The 16,160-nt window shown below is 38.4% G+C and overlaps 1 protein-coding gene across 1 annotated transcript in view; it reads left to right on the top strand.

Moving 5' to 3' along the window:
• The window catches only part of LNX2 (ligand of numb-protein X 2), an 83,796-nt gene extending 68,018 nt beyond the window's left edge, over positions 1-15,778 (top strand). The window contains exons 6-10 of the mRNA XM_072404625.1: positions 2,563-2,700; positions 3,729-3,906; positions 5,442-5,670; positions 10,117-10,275; positions 11,055-15,778. Coding sequence (XP_072260726.1) covers positions 2,563-2,700; positions 3,729-3,906; positions 5,442-5,670; positions 10,117-10,275; positions 11,055-11,190 — 840 coding nt within the window. The 3' untranslated portion in view covers positions 11,191-15,778. The remainder of the gene's footprint in view (positions 1-2,562; positions 2,701-3,728; positions 3,907-5,441; positions 5,671-10,116; positions 10,276-11,054) is intronic.
• Positions 15,779-16,160: the final 382 nt, after the last annotated feature.

A 16,160-nucleotide genomic window follows, 5' to 3' on the forward strand; every position in this document is an offset into this window, starting at 1 on the left:
TGACCTTTACCTGTCCTAAAATTTACCTCCTAAAATGTAATGCTTGGCGTCTGAATAACTAATACTCAGGCCTTAGTCCTGTACTGGAAGGAGTTCATAGTCCTTTAGTCTTTTAGAAAGTTCTAGTATGGGCAAACTCTGGATGTTCTTTAAAGTCCATTCTGCTGGATTATTCAGTAAGAGAAAAAGCTAAGTACAGAAACTCAGTCCAATCAGAACCCAGTTTTTTACATTTATTTTCTAAGCCAACTGAACTACCAATACAGTAGCTTCACTGAAGATTGCTGAAAATGTGTAGAAAACAACAATTACCATTACATTAATAGAATGTATTTCCCTTTAAACCATAAAATATGGCTTCAGAAGCTTGATTAAATAACACAGAAATAATTCTTCCTGACAGATGGATCCATTAAATCATCAAATCTGGCTACACTTGGATGTGAATCGTTTTTAAAAAGCATGCCAGCATTAAGCATGGGTGCCAGAACAAGCTGTTGTTATGCCTCATGAAGAAGGTCTGCACTAAACTGAAATGATCCTTTAAATTGTCGACAGTTTTGTGCTTTTACAGATACATTTATTTTAAGCCCCATTTTTAAAGTGTCTGAGTTACCCTTACCAATCCATCACCTTCCAAATATCATTTCTCCTGTGAAATATTTGTGAACAGTGAAGTTTATTCTTCTCAAACAATTCGAAGCTTTTATTTATGTGACAATCTTTCTGTGTGATTATTCAGAATGGCTGAAGAATGAATAGCACTAGGGTCCTGGGGGTTCTTGTCCCATCGCACCGTGATTAAATTGTTATAATAAACTTGTATATCGCCAACAAATTTAGAAGGGTTTTACTAATATTACACAGTATTTATATAGTGCCAACTATTACACAGCACTGTACAAAGTCCATGGTCATGTCACTAGCTGTCCCTCAAAGGGGCTCACAATCTAATGTCCCTACCATAGTCCATATGTTTTTAGTACATTCTAAGGTCAATTTTGGGGGGAAGCTTATTAACCTAACTGCATGTTTTGGAATGTTGGAGGAAACCAAAGTACCCAGAGAAAACCCACACAAACAAAGGGGGAACCTGCAAACTCCATGCAGATAGTGTCCTGGTGGGATTGGAACCTGGGACCTAGTGCTGCAAAGGCCAAAGTGCTAACCTCTGAGCTACCGTACTGACAAGTTTTACACCAAGTTTTAGAGAATCCATTGTCAAGTCAATAGCTTTCCATCTAGCCTATAAATATATGCTTTGAGGGCAAAGCATATAACTTACCAGGGGCAGACATAAGGAGGTGCAAAGTGTGCTACTGACAAGGGCCCTGGTCCCTGCTCAGCCGCTGTTGCTTACCAGTATATTTTTGGGATATGGGAGGAAACACAAGCAAACACAGACAGGACATTCAAACACCATACAGATAATGTACCACGAAGCCACCATGTTACACAGGAAATATATTTCCAAAGTTAATGTGGCTTTTCTCAATAGAACGGGATACTGGTAACAAAACTTGCCTGCATTAGCCCTGAAATGATTGCAGTGTTTTATGTGTTTGGGACAGAACAATTAAAGTAGATCTAAAGGAGTGAATGACAATGTATCATAAACAATTTCTATTTTTAAAAATATAAGAATTGTTTTCCATATTTTTATCCTCTTTTGCATCTCATTGTTGCTGACCTCCGGCATCATCTTTGCAGCAACTCCCTGTCTACATGTACTCTAGTGCAGTATAGGTTGCATGATATTTAAAGTGTGAATTTTTTGTAAAAGTGACAGCAGGGTATTGTACCTGCTCATGTTTGTTAAAATGACCTCCTAATGAATCTCCCGTGTACCAGGGTGACCATGTATGTACGCATGGTTTAGAGACAAGGGCTGAGTGTTGCCGTTCTATACTAGGATGCATCTAAACAACGAACTTCATGGCAGGATCACTTTGTATTATTTAAATGCAAACTGCATATTTAAAATATTGAAAATAATTTTCAAAAATAATGTTACAATATAAGTGCCCATTTACTGTGTGGTCATGTAAATGTAAATTATATTATTTGCAGAATCTGAAGGAATTGTTTTATTTCGAATGCTACATTTGGAGTACTCTCTTCCTAAAGGCAGTAAAATGTATTTCAATATGCATTTGAGATTTTCCTACACAGTTAAATAGTCTTTATGTCTTTACTTGTCATATATTTTTTTGCTTTACATATTTTAATAAAAGATTTTCTGCCATTTGAGAAGTGTAAAATTTTACAGGTTCTTAGTGACCTGTAAATGCTCTTTTTCTCATATTAGCTTTAGTTAATTATAGCACTTTTACACGCCATTTAATTTATAAAAAGCCAGGATTTATTGAGCGTTGTGTGACAGAGTGCAGCGGAGTATTAGTGATTTATATCCAGGAGAACAATAAATTGAGTTCTTTCGCTGTAAAGGGAAGTTGTGTCTTCAGGCAGTTGATTATATTCCTACATTAAAAATGTGCATTTATGAAACTTACTGGAAATTCATCCAGATGGCATCATCTTGTGTCTTCTGCTTTCCCAAAGGGTAGTGGGGAACGTGTCCACCTAACAGTATCTCGCCCTACAAAGCCTCCCGCTTCTAACGCATCCCGTGAAATAAGCAATGGACAATCTCACTACCATACGCAGACCGTCTATCATCACAGGCCCACTGCACACAGGGTAAGTGCGTCCCAGCATTATTCTTCCGTCTATAAGTTTTTTTTATCAATACGCAATACACTAAAAAGGTACCTTTTTGAATTATTTGGCGTTTAGTTATAAAATGCCCTTTAGGCTTCTTTTACGATTTAGGTTTTAGAATTTCACTATATTAATAATATTAAACAGGATTTATATAGCGCCAACATATTACGCTGTGCTGTACATTAAATAGGGGTTGCAAATGACAGACTAATACAGACAGTGACACAGGAGGAGAGGACCCTGCCCCGAAGAGCTTACAATCTAGGAGGTGGGGGAAGTATCACACAATAGGGGGGAGGATATGGAGTGTGGTGGGAAATAGGGTTTTAAGAGACACATAGAATACATTCTTCTCTATTTCTTGACATTTTTAACAAACACTGGGTCTGTTCACTTCTCAACCTTGCCTAGGGTAACTCCTTTCTCCGCCAATACCATTACCCACCCCGGCCTCCATTGTGCTTCAGCTCCGAGTGAGTGGCTGTGCTGCCTTTCATAGTCCGTGAGCCATAACTCTCCATCGTTCTGCTGATTTCACAATTGAACACAAAGTCAGATAGTGACCCAATCTAAGCATGTTCACAACCCATATCTTCAGGAAACATTAATCTTCAGCACTGATGTCTGTAAATTCTAGCCCTGCTGACCAATAACGAGACATGGAAGAGGAGGTCTTTTTCTCCTAACAGAATTTCATTTCGGTTCAATTTTAGTTCAGATGTGCACTGCAAAACATATGTTGCATGTAATGAACTTTGATTTCTCCCTTCAAAGAAAAAAAATTAGGTTGACTAGTGTTTTGAAATGGTGACATTTCCAGGTTCACTATTGCTGAATATAATTGCCAATACACGTAAGAGTTTCCATGGAAATCAAGGACAGATCACTACTGTGCACCAATTACTTCTTCCCTGACATCACTTTGGCTTCTGCTTAATTGCCATTTCAGTAAACTGTTCTTTGTTTAACCTTTCTTTATCTTAATACTTTTCTTTCTCCTTCAGGATCTTGCCCAGTGTGTTACCTGCCATGAAAAACACATTACGGTAAAGAAAGCCCCCATGGAGTCATTAGGCATGACAGTTGCAGGGGGAAGAGGGAGCAAAAGCGGGGAGCTGCCAATCTTTGTGACCAGCGTGCAGCCTCATGGATGTCTGGCACGAGACAGCAGAATTAAACGAGGTTTGAGTCCACATCTTCTTTCCAGCAGACAAGGCTTTGATGAGTACAGACTGAATGAAGTTTTTGACAGGAATGTAATTTATGGAACTGCAAATATGCACAGCTTACACTAAAATAGATTCTAAAGATCAATTTAATCATCTTCTGTTCCATGGTTTGCTTCTGTACATTTCAATACAGTAAAAATGGCAGCAGAGACATATTAACATGAAGGTTATAATTATTGATCTGTTCAATACCAGGAATAATGAGTGAGCAGCTTCCATTGACCTGATCTGTGTTTTTAGTCATTAAACTTTTTGTTCACATTCCAGTAAAGGTAAACTATAATGAGACAGTTTAAATGTAACTCTTTACTTTTTCTGTCTTTTGTTTAGAGTTTATACAAAGTCTTTGTTCTGCTAAAAAACATTTAATACAAGATATCCCTATGCTACAGAATTCCCTGATCTTGAGTAAGAGCAAGGCAGAAACTGTTTCCCTTCAAACTCTCTATTAGTAAAAACAGGCAAGGGAAGTGAAGAAAGGAAAGTCAGACCTCGGAGCTGATTTTTACAAAAGAGCTTGCTAACCTTTTGTCTTTAATCAAATTCTGTATGTTTTATTCATATTAGGATTTTTCTATATAGATCAGTTGAGATAATTATACTGATTTGCACTAAGTAAGAATGCCTATGAAAATGTGCTAGCTTAATCAGTTCATGAGTTTAGTATCTGTATTTAGTGAATGGGATAGTGGACTACTTATACCAATTTATTAAATTACAGGGTAGACAGATTTGCCCTACAAAGCCAGTAATAAACACCCCTGAGCCAAATCACTGGAAGAGTGTGTTTATTTTAATGGGTAATGAATCAAACAGGTAAAATCATGACACTATGACTTTTATTTATTATTGGTATACTTATGACTGATCACATACGTGCCCTTTTTATGCAAGATGAACACATTAACTGCATACAATTACTGCTTTTGTTAAATGTTTTTTTTTTTTGATAGAGAGTGCAAAATTTAAATCCTTGTCTGTTATTTCTCTTTTTTGCTGTCTGTGTTGTGCTAGGAAGATTTTTCTTAATTTCCTGTTTTAGAGACGCAAGAGATAAGAGGAAATCCCCCCCAACATTTGAACCCATTGAAAGATTTGCTTTCACATTGTGTTCTTTTAATAACATTTTCTAATAACAGTTTCATTTTTCCCAACTTTATGTCTCATATCACCGGGACAAATAGAGGGATACATTTCTCCAGGGGATATAATTAACAACAAAACAAAAGGCCTTCTTCACTTCTTCTGAAACTGTTATAAAATATATACCCATTCCTCCATCTGGGAGGTTTTTGTCCTCCTTTGTCCTCCTGCTACATTATGGCAAACCAGGAGGACAGATCACCTGTGATTAGCATTTTGGAAATTGTAATTCTTTGGTCTCCAAAGGGCTACAAGTTGTCATGCACACTGTTAACTCTCTCACATAGGCAAACAAGCACAAAGTATATAAATATATAACCCTGACAAGTTCTGTTTTCCTAACAGGTGATGTTCTGCTGAGTATAAATGGCATCGATCTCACCAACCTGAGCCATAGTGAAGCAGTGGCCATGCTGAAAGCCAGTGCTGCCTCCTCAGTCATCACCCTAAAAGCCCTGGAGGTGGAAGTTCTAGAAGAGCAGACACAAGTAAATGAAGAAATGAGCACAATCAGTGAGAACGAGTATGATGCCAGCTGGTCTCCATCATGGGTCATGTGGTTGGGTCTTCCTAGGTGTGTAACAATTAAAAGAAATTTCTGGGTTGTCTTGTACTGTTGTAAAATAATATAGAAAACTCGAGGTGGTCAATGTAATGTGTTTAGCTAAATATGGTTGCAGGAAGATGAACCTGTAAATTAATTATTCACCAAGGACCAATTACGCTTACAGTTATATACTCAAAATAAAGTTGACCTCATGTATAGGATGACCTCTTCCCCAAATGTTTGACCCCTATAAGCTGGTTAAATCTTAGCACAACTATTGCTTTGTAAGTGTTTTCCACAAATTGCTAAAAATGTTTAGCAGTTGTTGTAACTGAGTAACGTGATTGCCAGTGGTGATACAATGTTCCTTCAGCTCAGTAACTGTGGTGTTGGTTGTAGCTTTTGCTTCCAGAAATGAGTGTGCCCGGGAAATATGTTTTTTTCATAGTAGTGGCTGGGTCAAGTGGCTGCAGTAACTTGTGTGTTATTACTTTTCATTACCATACCATCTACTTTATCAGTATTAAGTCATTGTAAGTCAGTACCTTATTACGGGTCTGTACAGGATCACAGACCAGTAATTGAGAAACAGCAAAATGCCTAATTAGCATCTGCTGGGCTTTATAGTTATTACTACGCTAGTGAAATGCAAATGGTAATGTGGTCCCTTTCAGGGTGACTGACACCTGAATTCTGAATCTAATCTTTGAAATCTATTTTCCGCAATTAAAAGTGGCTTTCTTTTAAAAGCTAAAATGAAGGAAAAAAAACAATTTAAAAAAAGGACAACATAATAATAAGATATATAAAAAAGGGTAAAAAATCCACATTTCTGGAAGATCATTTTTGCGATTTAAAAAAAAAAAAATTAAATATATACTATATAAAAATGCTATTCTAGGGACAACGTTATAGAATCTTTGCAGGATAACAATGAGCAGCTGTAAAGAATGCTTTGCTGCAGGGCTAACGGTAACATGATGTGTGCGGGGATGACAACCCCCACCACCCTCGATGATGATGCCTACGATGCGGAAATCCATCCCCAACTAATGAATATATCGAAGGGAGGGGTATGGTCCTGTGTGGAAAATAGTCCTCCATACACGGGGCCAGCCTGCAACAATACTTCCATTAAAAGGAAGAGTAATAGAAAATGTAAAATTGTTAATAAAATAATCATTAATGTCAGGCCTCTACAGGCTCACCCTGGCTCCAGGTCCCATAGCAATTTCCAAGACTGCTATGGTAAACTATACACCACTGCACAGGGCTTTATGGTAGTAGCACAGTTTTCAGTGTATTTGCATTTATCCTACATTCATCTCTTTATTTACTTATTACATAAGATGAGATGGTAAAGTATGTAAATGGGATAGAACTCTAGCATATGCCTACAAGTCAGTCTGCACTGTTTGGCTTTTCATTTAATTGAAGAGCTGAAACCTAAACTTGCTGTATAAGCAGGAATATTTTATTCCGCTTTCCTCTTGTTTTTTTTCCCCTGTTCATTTTTATACATTCCATTTACTTGTTCCAGGAAATGCATATTGAAACAGATTTAACATTCCACTGAGCAGTGTTTCCACTCCTATACTTCTGGCTGCTGCTTAACCAACAGACAGCAAATGTATTCAGAAACAAGCAACTCCCGTCTTTACAGATTGCTATAAAGGACACTGCCATCATTTAGGTTTTTAGAGGTGAACATGTATGCCTGCTTTTAAATAATTTTTTTTAATAAAAAGAAAATACAATCCAAGTCCCTGTGGCCTGGGTTCGGGTTGTTCTGTTTGGCAAAGCTTTTTAAACATTTTCCTGGTAGCGTCAATGTTTTCTGCTCCATCCCACACATTCCTATTGGGCATGACACAGGAAAGGTGGCAGGGTCTAGCACTGGAAGTGTTAAATATGGCCATAGAAAATTGCTGTAAAGCTCAATCAAACCTGCAAACCGCCAAAACAAAAGATGTTCAATGATTTACAGTTTGTTTTCTTTCAATAAAAAGAATAGAAATCCTGTCTTCCACCAGCATCAGCAGCAGAGAAGAACCATTGCTCTCTGTGTGGAATCAGTAATATCTCTGCAAAGGTCCAACATTCTGGCTGGGCAGTTTGCATGTAGCAAGGCTACATGGAGCAGCAGGCAGGCTAGCATGGAGCAGGCTTTTCTTTCTACTCAGGTTGTAGCTACTTTCTAAAGAAGACTTCTAAACAAACCATAAGACCTTATTCACTACTTGTTTTGGTGTCCCTGAAATGTATTCATCTAATGTAAGCTGGAAATTTAATTTGGCTTTAAGTAAATTTGTTATGATCGAATAGAGGTGCATTTTTGTTTCCTAAATGCTGTGATTATATGTTGTTTTCCACTGTAGGTAGTGATGTGTTACTTAAATGGCTGCATGCTTTTGTCATGTCAGTGACTTCTTAGACCAGTGTTTCACAACCAGGGTTCTGTGGATCCTTAGGCTTTCTCCAGAGGTTCCTAGGGGTTCCTTGAGCAATTTGTGCCTCTCAGGTCAGTTTAACAGATACCGATGATATTTTTGGCTATCTGTAAGGATGACAATCTTCCTACTGAACACCACACTAATATACTGTGAGCTGTGGATATAGTGATTATTGCAGGAAGAACTGAATGTTATTTTAAGGGTTCCTCATTGTTAAAAAGGTTGGGAAACACTATCTTAAGCTGTAAAAGTACCAAAGAAAAAATTCAACAGTATCTGCTTCCAAAATTCTATTAGTGCCTGTATCTCCCAGGTGCTAATTGGGCTAATTAGGAGACAAGTCACCCTTTTGACTCGCTAACCAGGAACAAGTGTGCATCAGAAAGTCAGAAATTGTGATCTGCAACATGTTTTTGGGTTAATGAATCAAAAAGTATTATCACCATTATGTTGGCATGATCAAAAAGGGTATCTTCTATACTTTAGCACTGTTTGGTCAACTTGGAAAATCGTGTGGTATGATGTTACACCACAATGTACTCAGGAAAATCTAATATGTCTTGTTTGGCTAATGCTAAGATAAGATCAAGTAGGGTTTGCATAGACAGAAATCAACATGGTGGTGACAGTTTGCAATCATTCAAATTCTTGTTTGTTTATCACTGCAGTGATCTCAGGGTGCAGGGGCAGGCAAGAATGAGCTGCATCACTGTTAACATCACAGTGTTTGCCCATTAAACACAATACAGATCCATTTTACTCTGCTTTATTTCTAAGAATTAGTTCTTTTTGACCTGGTAGAAAAATACTCCCCTAGCCGCTCTCTTCGCTACTCCAATGACCTACTAATGACTTCCTCACTCATAACCTCATCACACGCACGGCTTCAAGACTTTTCTAGAGCTGCCCCGACTCTCTGGAATGGTCTTCCTCATCCTATTCGGCTTGCTCCTTTTTTCTGCTCATTCAAAAGAGCACTTAAACCACACTTTTTCAGACTTGCCTACCCGTCTTCTTCTGTCTCTTAAAACCTTCACTACTTCCCATCACTACATATCTCCCCACCCATTGTGTGTTACTTTCCCCACCTCCTAGATTGTAAGCTCTTCGGGGCAGGATCCTCCCCTCCTCCTGTGCCACCGTCTGTAACTGTCAGTCATTTGTAACCCCTATTTAATGTACAGCGTTGCGTGATATGTTGGTGCTAGATAAACCTGTGTAAAAAGAAAAATAATAAGGATCAAATTTTTTATTTTTCTATAGCAGGTTAGCAATTTCAAGAGCTAGACCGCAGCTGTCACTGAAATATGGTATTGAGGGTCAGCAGCATGATGGATTATTGTCTGTGTGCTTACCCTGACAGCGCTGCTGGCATTTGCTTGCTACTTTGGAATCCAGCCCTGTGTATTGCTTTTATAATCTGAAATTTCAGGTGGGGTGAAAGTGTTCAGAATAAAGGTACTGCATATAATTTACATTTCTCCTAAAGTGACGCTCAGACTAGAGAAAACCATAAAGGAAGATTCCTAAAATAGAGGTCCTATGTTTAGCTTACCGGCAGCACATGGCTACACAACAGTGATACAGGATTTGTAGGATGGTCATTTAAAACTCTCAAAACTCTCAGGTGCTGAAGAGAGTGATGGAGGCCGCAGCCCTACAAAAGTGCAATGGTATGCTATTCAAGTGGTGAACCTAGAAACTCTTGTACTACAGGAACCTTCCTATAGCATTTTGCTTTACCCTAACAGGGTCACCTGCTGCCAGTTACATGCAGTAGAGTTTAAAATAACTGCAGCAATTTTCAAGTAAATATTCTTATGGGTCTCCTTCAGAATTATTTTGTTAACCCTTGCCAACCTTTCTGTAGATATCCCCATAATGCTGGTATTTCTGGATGTGAAGTATTTGGTACCTGAAATGTTACTTGTGCATAAAAATGAGCTGCTGATGATAAGTACTGAACCGTTAGTGAAATGTCACGGATGATTATAACTGCTTAATTATGTCTCCTCTTTAGCTGTCTCCATCGCTGCCATGATGTTGTGCTGCGGAGGAGCAATATGGGGAGTTGGGGCTTCAGCATAGTTGGCGGTTATGAGGAGAATCACACAAACCAGCCTTTCTTTATTAAGACCATCGTGCTTGGGACACCGGCGTATTATGATGGTCGACTGAAGTAAGTAATTGTTATTAACCAATACATAGTTTTTTTGTTTGTTTTTTTTTGTCCTCTATGATCACCAGCAGCTGTCATATATTAGCTTAGACATGCAGGACATAATATGCAGTGCAGCATACAAGTCTATAGTATCACAGCTGCAGAGTGAAGCCTGCCATGCTCAGCCATTCTTATAGCCCATGCAACAATGGTGGGTGCTGGTTAACTTGACTATAACTATAATTTTAATGTTTTAATTGTATAATTACTATAACTGTAGTTATAATTGTATAATTACTATAACTATAACTGTAGTATACAATTACAGTATTAAACTGTAGCAATAATGGCCTTAGTTTTCAGCTTGCATATGATCACTGTCATATTTAACACCATGCATCTTCTGACTGTACATGACAGCTTTGCCCCCGCTTAGTATCTCTCATAGACAGGACAGTTATCAATGTATCTTCAGCAGAGGGCATCATGCTGCAGAACATTGATATACTTACTGCACTCAGATAGGAATAAAGGATACCAGTGCTGGGAGAAATAGTCTAAAGGCCCTTGTGACCCCTGTTCTGGAATTTTTAGTTACCTTTCTCTTTCTGGGTTGTCTGCGGCATTGATTTAAGACAAAAATTGTCAGTGATTTGAACAACAAATCCAGAGACCTCCAGGAAAGTAGTTTTTAGGTTCCAGGTTTTAGCAGAGTTGTGTATTTTTATTCCTTTTAAAGTCAGTTAACCACTGTATGTCTCCGTTGTATGTATAGTGATATAACTTTCTGCTTACAGATGTGGAGACATGATTGTTGCCGTGAATGGTTTATCTACAATGGGAATGAGCCATTCTGCTCTTGTCCCCATGCTGAAGGAACAGCGAAGCAAAGTCACCCTTAGTGTGATATCATGGCCTGGAAGTCTTGTGTAAATCCCTCTACACAGGAGCATCGCCTTTAAATATCTCCTGTGCTCCAGAGCTAGTGGACAGCTGGGCTACGCATCTTACACAACCAAGGCCGCCGGCAAACACATCTGTGGTAAAGAGGTGAAACTCACGCTGGAAAGGGCCCAAACTCATCTGTTACCTGTGCTGGGCTAGCCGTGACCTTCCCTTGCTTCTCTTCCAGCCATTGAAAATACCTTGCGATGAGTCTGTAGTTCGTACCGTGTGCAATGCTGTCAAGATAAAGTTTTGCTGTGAAGATTGTGTCAAGCCATAGAATAAAGAACGTGTGTGTATGTGTGCCAAGAGGACAAGGTGTTCAATGGCCCTCGCCACGTCCACAGTATGACCAGCTTAAGTATCGTACCATTCTCTTTATTAGTGTGAAAAATGGATTCCTTCTGCAGTCAGAATATTGTGCTGCTATAAGGCTGGTATTGGTTTACCTCACAGGAACATTGCCAGTAACAGATGTCCTTAAAATAATATCAATCATCTGCTCACGTTCCCTTTCACTGAAAAACAGGGGGCCAAAGCCAACTCTTTCACAAAATGGATTTTATACTGTGCAATAATTGATGTTTCTTTCTTCCCTTCTTCGTTTGTCAAGGGGTAATTTAATACACAGCGTAGCCTGTAAGAACATAAATGAGGATTCATTGCAAGGTTCATCTTCCTGATAATGAAGGCTTTTTGTTAGTTAAACAAATTTTGATATTTTTATTGCAGGATTTCTATGATAATGTGCTTGTGTTTGTGAGCTTTTTACAAAGGGTAAATGAAGGCAGTATGTTAAATAAGTATTACATAAAAAACAAGAACAGGAATTTTTGGGCTTCCCTGTACACTGCTGCCAGAAGGGCTGGTGCTGGACAACATGGGAAAAGGAGTCCGGGTCATAGCTGTCATGAAAGATGGTGTCCAGCACGGTAGTGATTGGGGTTCATGGAGAAGAGGTGTTATTACATACTGTGCACACAGTGATGGCATGAACTAGACCTATATTTATGAAGATCTAGCACTGGTCAAGAAGCAATGATGTTAGGAAATTGGCAGAAAACATGGAAAGCCTTAAATTTCAGTAACTCACTTTACCATTGTCTACTCTATAGAAGCACTGAATGATTATGGTTGTCCCACATTAGAACTGCAGGTGAGACCTAAGCCCCTTTATAAAGAAGTAGTAAATAACAGTCAGCCACCTATTTGCTTGCCTTTATCCTGATTGCCACTTCTAAAACTCCATATAAAATATATTTAAATATCAGAGTTTATACAGTGGTGTATACTGTATAAAATGGTGATCAAAAACCTAATTCATTTGATTTGAGTAACTATTCTATAATATTATTAGCTAGTAGCTTTCAGAAAAGTGGGAATCGACGGCCATAGACGTTCACAGCGATCTCTGATCGCCACTTTTGCAATCAAACGCCACTGGTCTCAATTGTGACTATTGGCGTAGGAAAAGGCTAACACTATCTGGTGAAATAAAAGGTGATCCCAACTAAATTTATATAGTGATCACAATCTTATACCAGTGACAGTACCGATCCTTTAAACGTGAAGGAACTTTGAATGATTGTATAACAATCTTATAATTGGGCAAATAGGAAAGGATGCTATTAATGAATAAATAAATCCATTTTTATGGCAGACAATCTCTTTATAAATAGGACACCTGGAATTGTTGCTTCTATAACATTGAACAACTGTTGGAGAACCCATATTTAGATATTTATTTTATATCAAATATTTCCAGGTATGTTTGATTTATTGAATCATTCAACCTAATGTCAATTATGAATGCACAATCAACATCACAGAACAAAAATTTAAGAACATTTGCCTACAACTTGTAGGTGAAGGCTTGTTAGTTAATTGTTACCAAGCAAAGCTGTGTACCAAAAAAAATAAACGGTTAGACCAAACTCCCACTGTATAGCAGGCACCCTTAAAGCAGACCTAAACTTAACATTTTTACTATACATAAAAGGGTAGACAACCCTTTTTCTATAAAGTTAAAATTGCCACACCCTTTTTTGAAATGAAAAAAAAAGTGCACCACCACCCTTTTCTGTCTTCATTAAGACTGAATGGGAGCGCAGAGCCTCCTGGGATACATAGATCACACATTATGGGAGGATCGGGCATACGCAGAAGGAGCCTTTTCTTTAATGGGAGTAAAAAAATGCCCATCTCACACATGGGCAGTGAGATTAAAGATTTTTTTTAGTTTAGTTACGCTTTAAGTGGCCTAACTATATATTTTAGTATGTTTGGCATCCTTCGGTTATCCTTCCTATTGAGCAGCTAATCTACACAAGCTAGTCTAATAGACCTAGTAAACAGCCCAATGGTCAACTTAAAAATTTCACACAGCAGGCTGAAAATGCTGAAATTGCAAGGCAACAACAGGTTAGTGGTCAGCCTGCAACAGGAATAGCATTTACTGGCTAGATCAACGTATCAAATGCTTATGATTTGCTTATGATTTCTGTATACTTGGAGGCAACATAGCAAACATGCTGAAAAATAGATTCAAGTTTTACATACACTTTCAGTTTTCTTTTCCATCAACCATCATATTCACCCATTTTCATTCCCTTGCAGGGCGCCACCAACGTCTTCTTTCTTGTAGACAAATTCTGGCCGTCTTGATTGGACCCAAGGAGTAACCCAGGATGACGTTACTCCCACACAGGCGTTCATTCTTTCCCAGCACACACCGGGGATGCCAGGATTGCTGGGCATTATGGCAATCAAAGCTGATTCTGCATATGCACTACTCAACCATTTGCTAGATACTTGGAGCGATCAGGCAGGTAGGAGGGATTATTGCAGAAGAGACACCGCCTGTCCTTTTATGCAATAATTACCTGCCTGTAAACATGTTGTAGTATTTCTATTATTTCTGAAGAATTAGCAATAATTCTCTTATATGACAATACTTTGGCCCACTGCCTACCACCAGTCACTACATTTTGTGACATCACGTGATCCAGTGTACATAGTACAGTACCAGTATTTTTAAGGTGGCTGAAATGTAGATCAGGGTAGCCAATTGAAGCGGCAAACGTAGGTTAGTAAAGGATGCCTGCTATAGACTGGAAGGGGCTACTTTAAATACACCCACATTTTGACCACAACTATCGTTTTCTACAGCACATTATGTACACTGCCATTGACCTTTTCCCTAACGCCACAGGTCAACTACTATCCTGGCACTACCCTTGCCTTGTGTGCACCCACTCTTAGGATTTTGGAGGGTGGTGCTGGACCTAACAACATACCAGCCTCCATTTCTTACAGACTTTGTTTTAGAGTCTTTCAGAAAATGTTGATAGTGGCAGCAATGGCTGCTTAATGAATTGGGTAAGTAGGCTTGTATCCTCTGATTTCAAATGTAAAATGTTTGTGTTTGGCTGGAGTGTACCTTTATTATCTATATGATAATGAAACCAATAAGCACACATTTTTATTATAAAACATATACAGGTATGGGAAAGCAACAGAAACTGGCATATATGGTACAAATGTTTCCCCATTTGGTGGTAGGGTTTATTTAAAGAAAACCTAGGAAGTTATTAAGGCAAATTGCCATACATTTTGGTTCAGCCTGATGTATAGGCTACAGGTGCTACAGGTATGTGAATGCCTCACCCACTATATGATCAAAATTATGTCAAGACCTTCCCATGGTAGGTGATTTTAGTGAAGGAAGCTGTTGATGCTACAGCATACTAAGACATTTTAGACAAATGTGCTCCTCCAACCATGTGACAATAGTTTGGAAAACATCCCGTTCTGTTCCAGCATACCTGTGTCCCTGTGCACCAAGCTAGATCCATGAACATTTGGTTTGACTAGTATGGTGTGGAGGAGCTTAAGTGCCCTGCTCAAAACCCTGACCTGAACCCTTATGAACACCCTCGGCATAAATTACAATGCTGATCACTAACCAGGTCTTATTCAACATCAGCATATGAACCTGTGGATGCTTTTGCTGAATGGGCACAAATTCCTCCAAGCCAAGAAAAATAGGAAAAGCTTTTTCAGTACAGGGGAGGCTGTTACCTTTAAAAAAGAGGAGTGGGGATGGAGTTCATGATATTGCCCATGGTTCTGGAAGCTCATAGATGTAATGGTTAGGTGTTCACAAACATTTGTCAATATAGTTTGTGGTCACCTCAAGTGACATCCCTAAACTGGAATGTACCCCAGGGTTCAGACAGACAAAGGCTGCATCCAGTAACGGACATTGGCCTTGTTAGTCACACAGTCCCTTTAGGAATAAAATGAGCCAAGCCCACTTTTTTAAGCATGATCACAAAAATAAAAAAAACATTTACTGTTTCCAACTGAATGTCAGAGACTACATACCGCCTTTCTTGGCAGTTATTAAGGGGTATATATTTTTAGATAATAAAACAGTGTTCATATTTATGCCTCTTTATTTTCATGTATGTTGTTCATCTAGGCATGGATATTTCTTTGATGTGTTGACTGGACAAAAATCAGAATGATGTACAAAGATGCTTAAATAAACTTCAAAGTTGGTCAGTTACACAAACTGATGTGAATTCTTTTTATGTATTTTTATTGAAGTTATGAATGCAGTGACATGTAAGAAACAATACAGGTTACCTACAGCGAGATCATGAAATCTGACAAAAAGGCACAAAAGATATAATTGCAAAAGATAAATGATCAAAAGAGAAGATATGATCTAAAATAGAATTTATCTCTTTTTATATGGAAAATCAAACTTTATACTCCTAGGTACAAGGAATTGACAATATACTATAAAATATTGCAAGTAGCTAGGACATCTTCAGTTGAAAGTTATTGGTGTTAGAATGTTCCTAGAGAAGAAAGCAAATGCAGCCACCTTATCAAAGGAATGGTATTCTGAAGTATAAGGCGTTTTTGTTCTTAAGTTTCAATATACTGGG

Source organism: Pyxicephalus adspersus, chromosome 1, assembly GCF_032062135.1.
Source record: "Pyxicephalus adspersus chromosome 1, UCB_Pads_2.0, whole genome shotgun sequence".
NCBI lineage: Eukaryota > Metazoa > Chordata > Amphibia > Anura > Pyxicephalidae > Pyxicephalus > Pyxicephalus adspersus.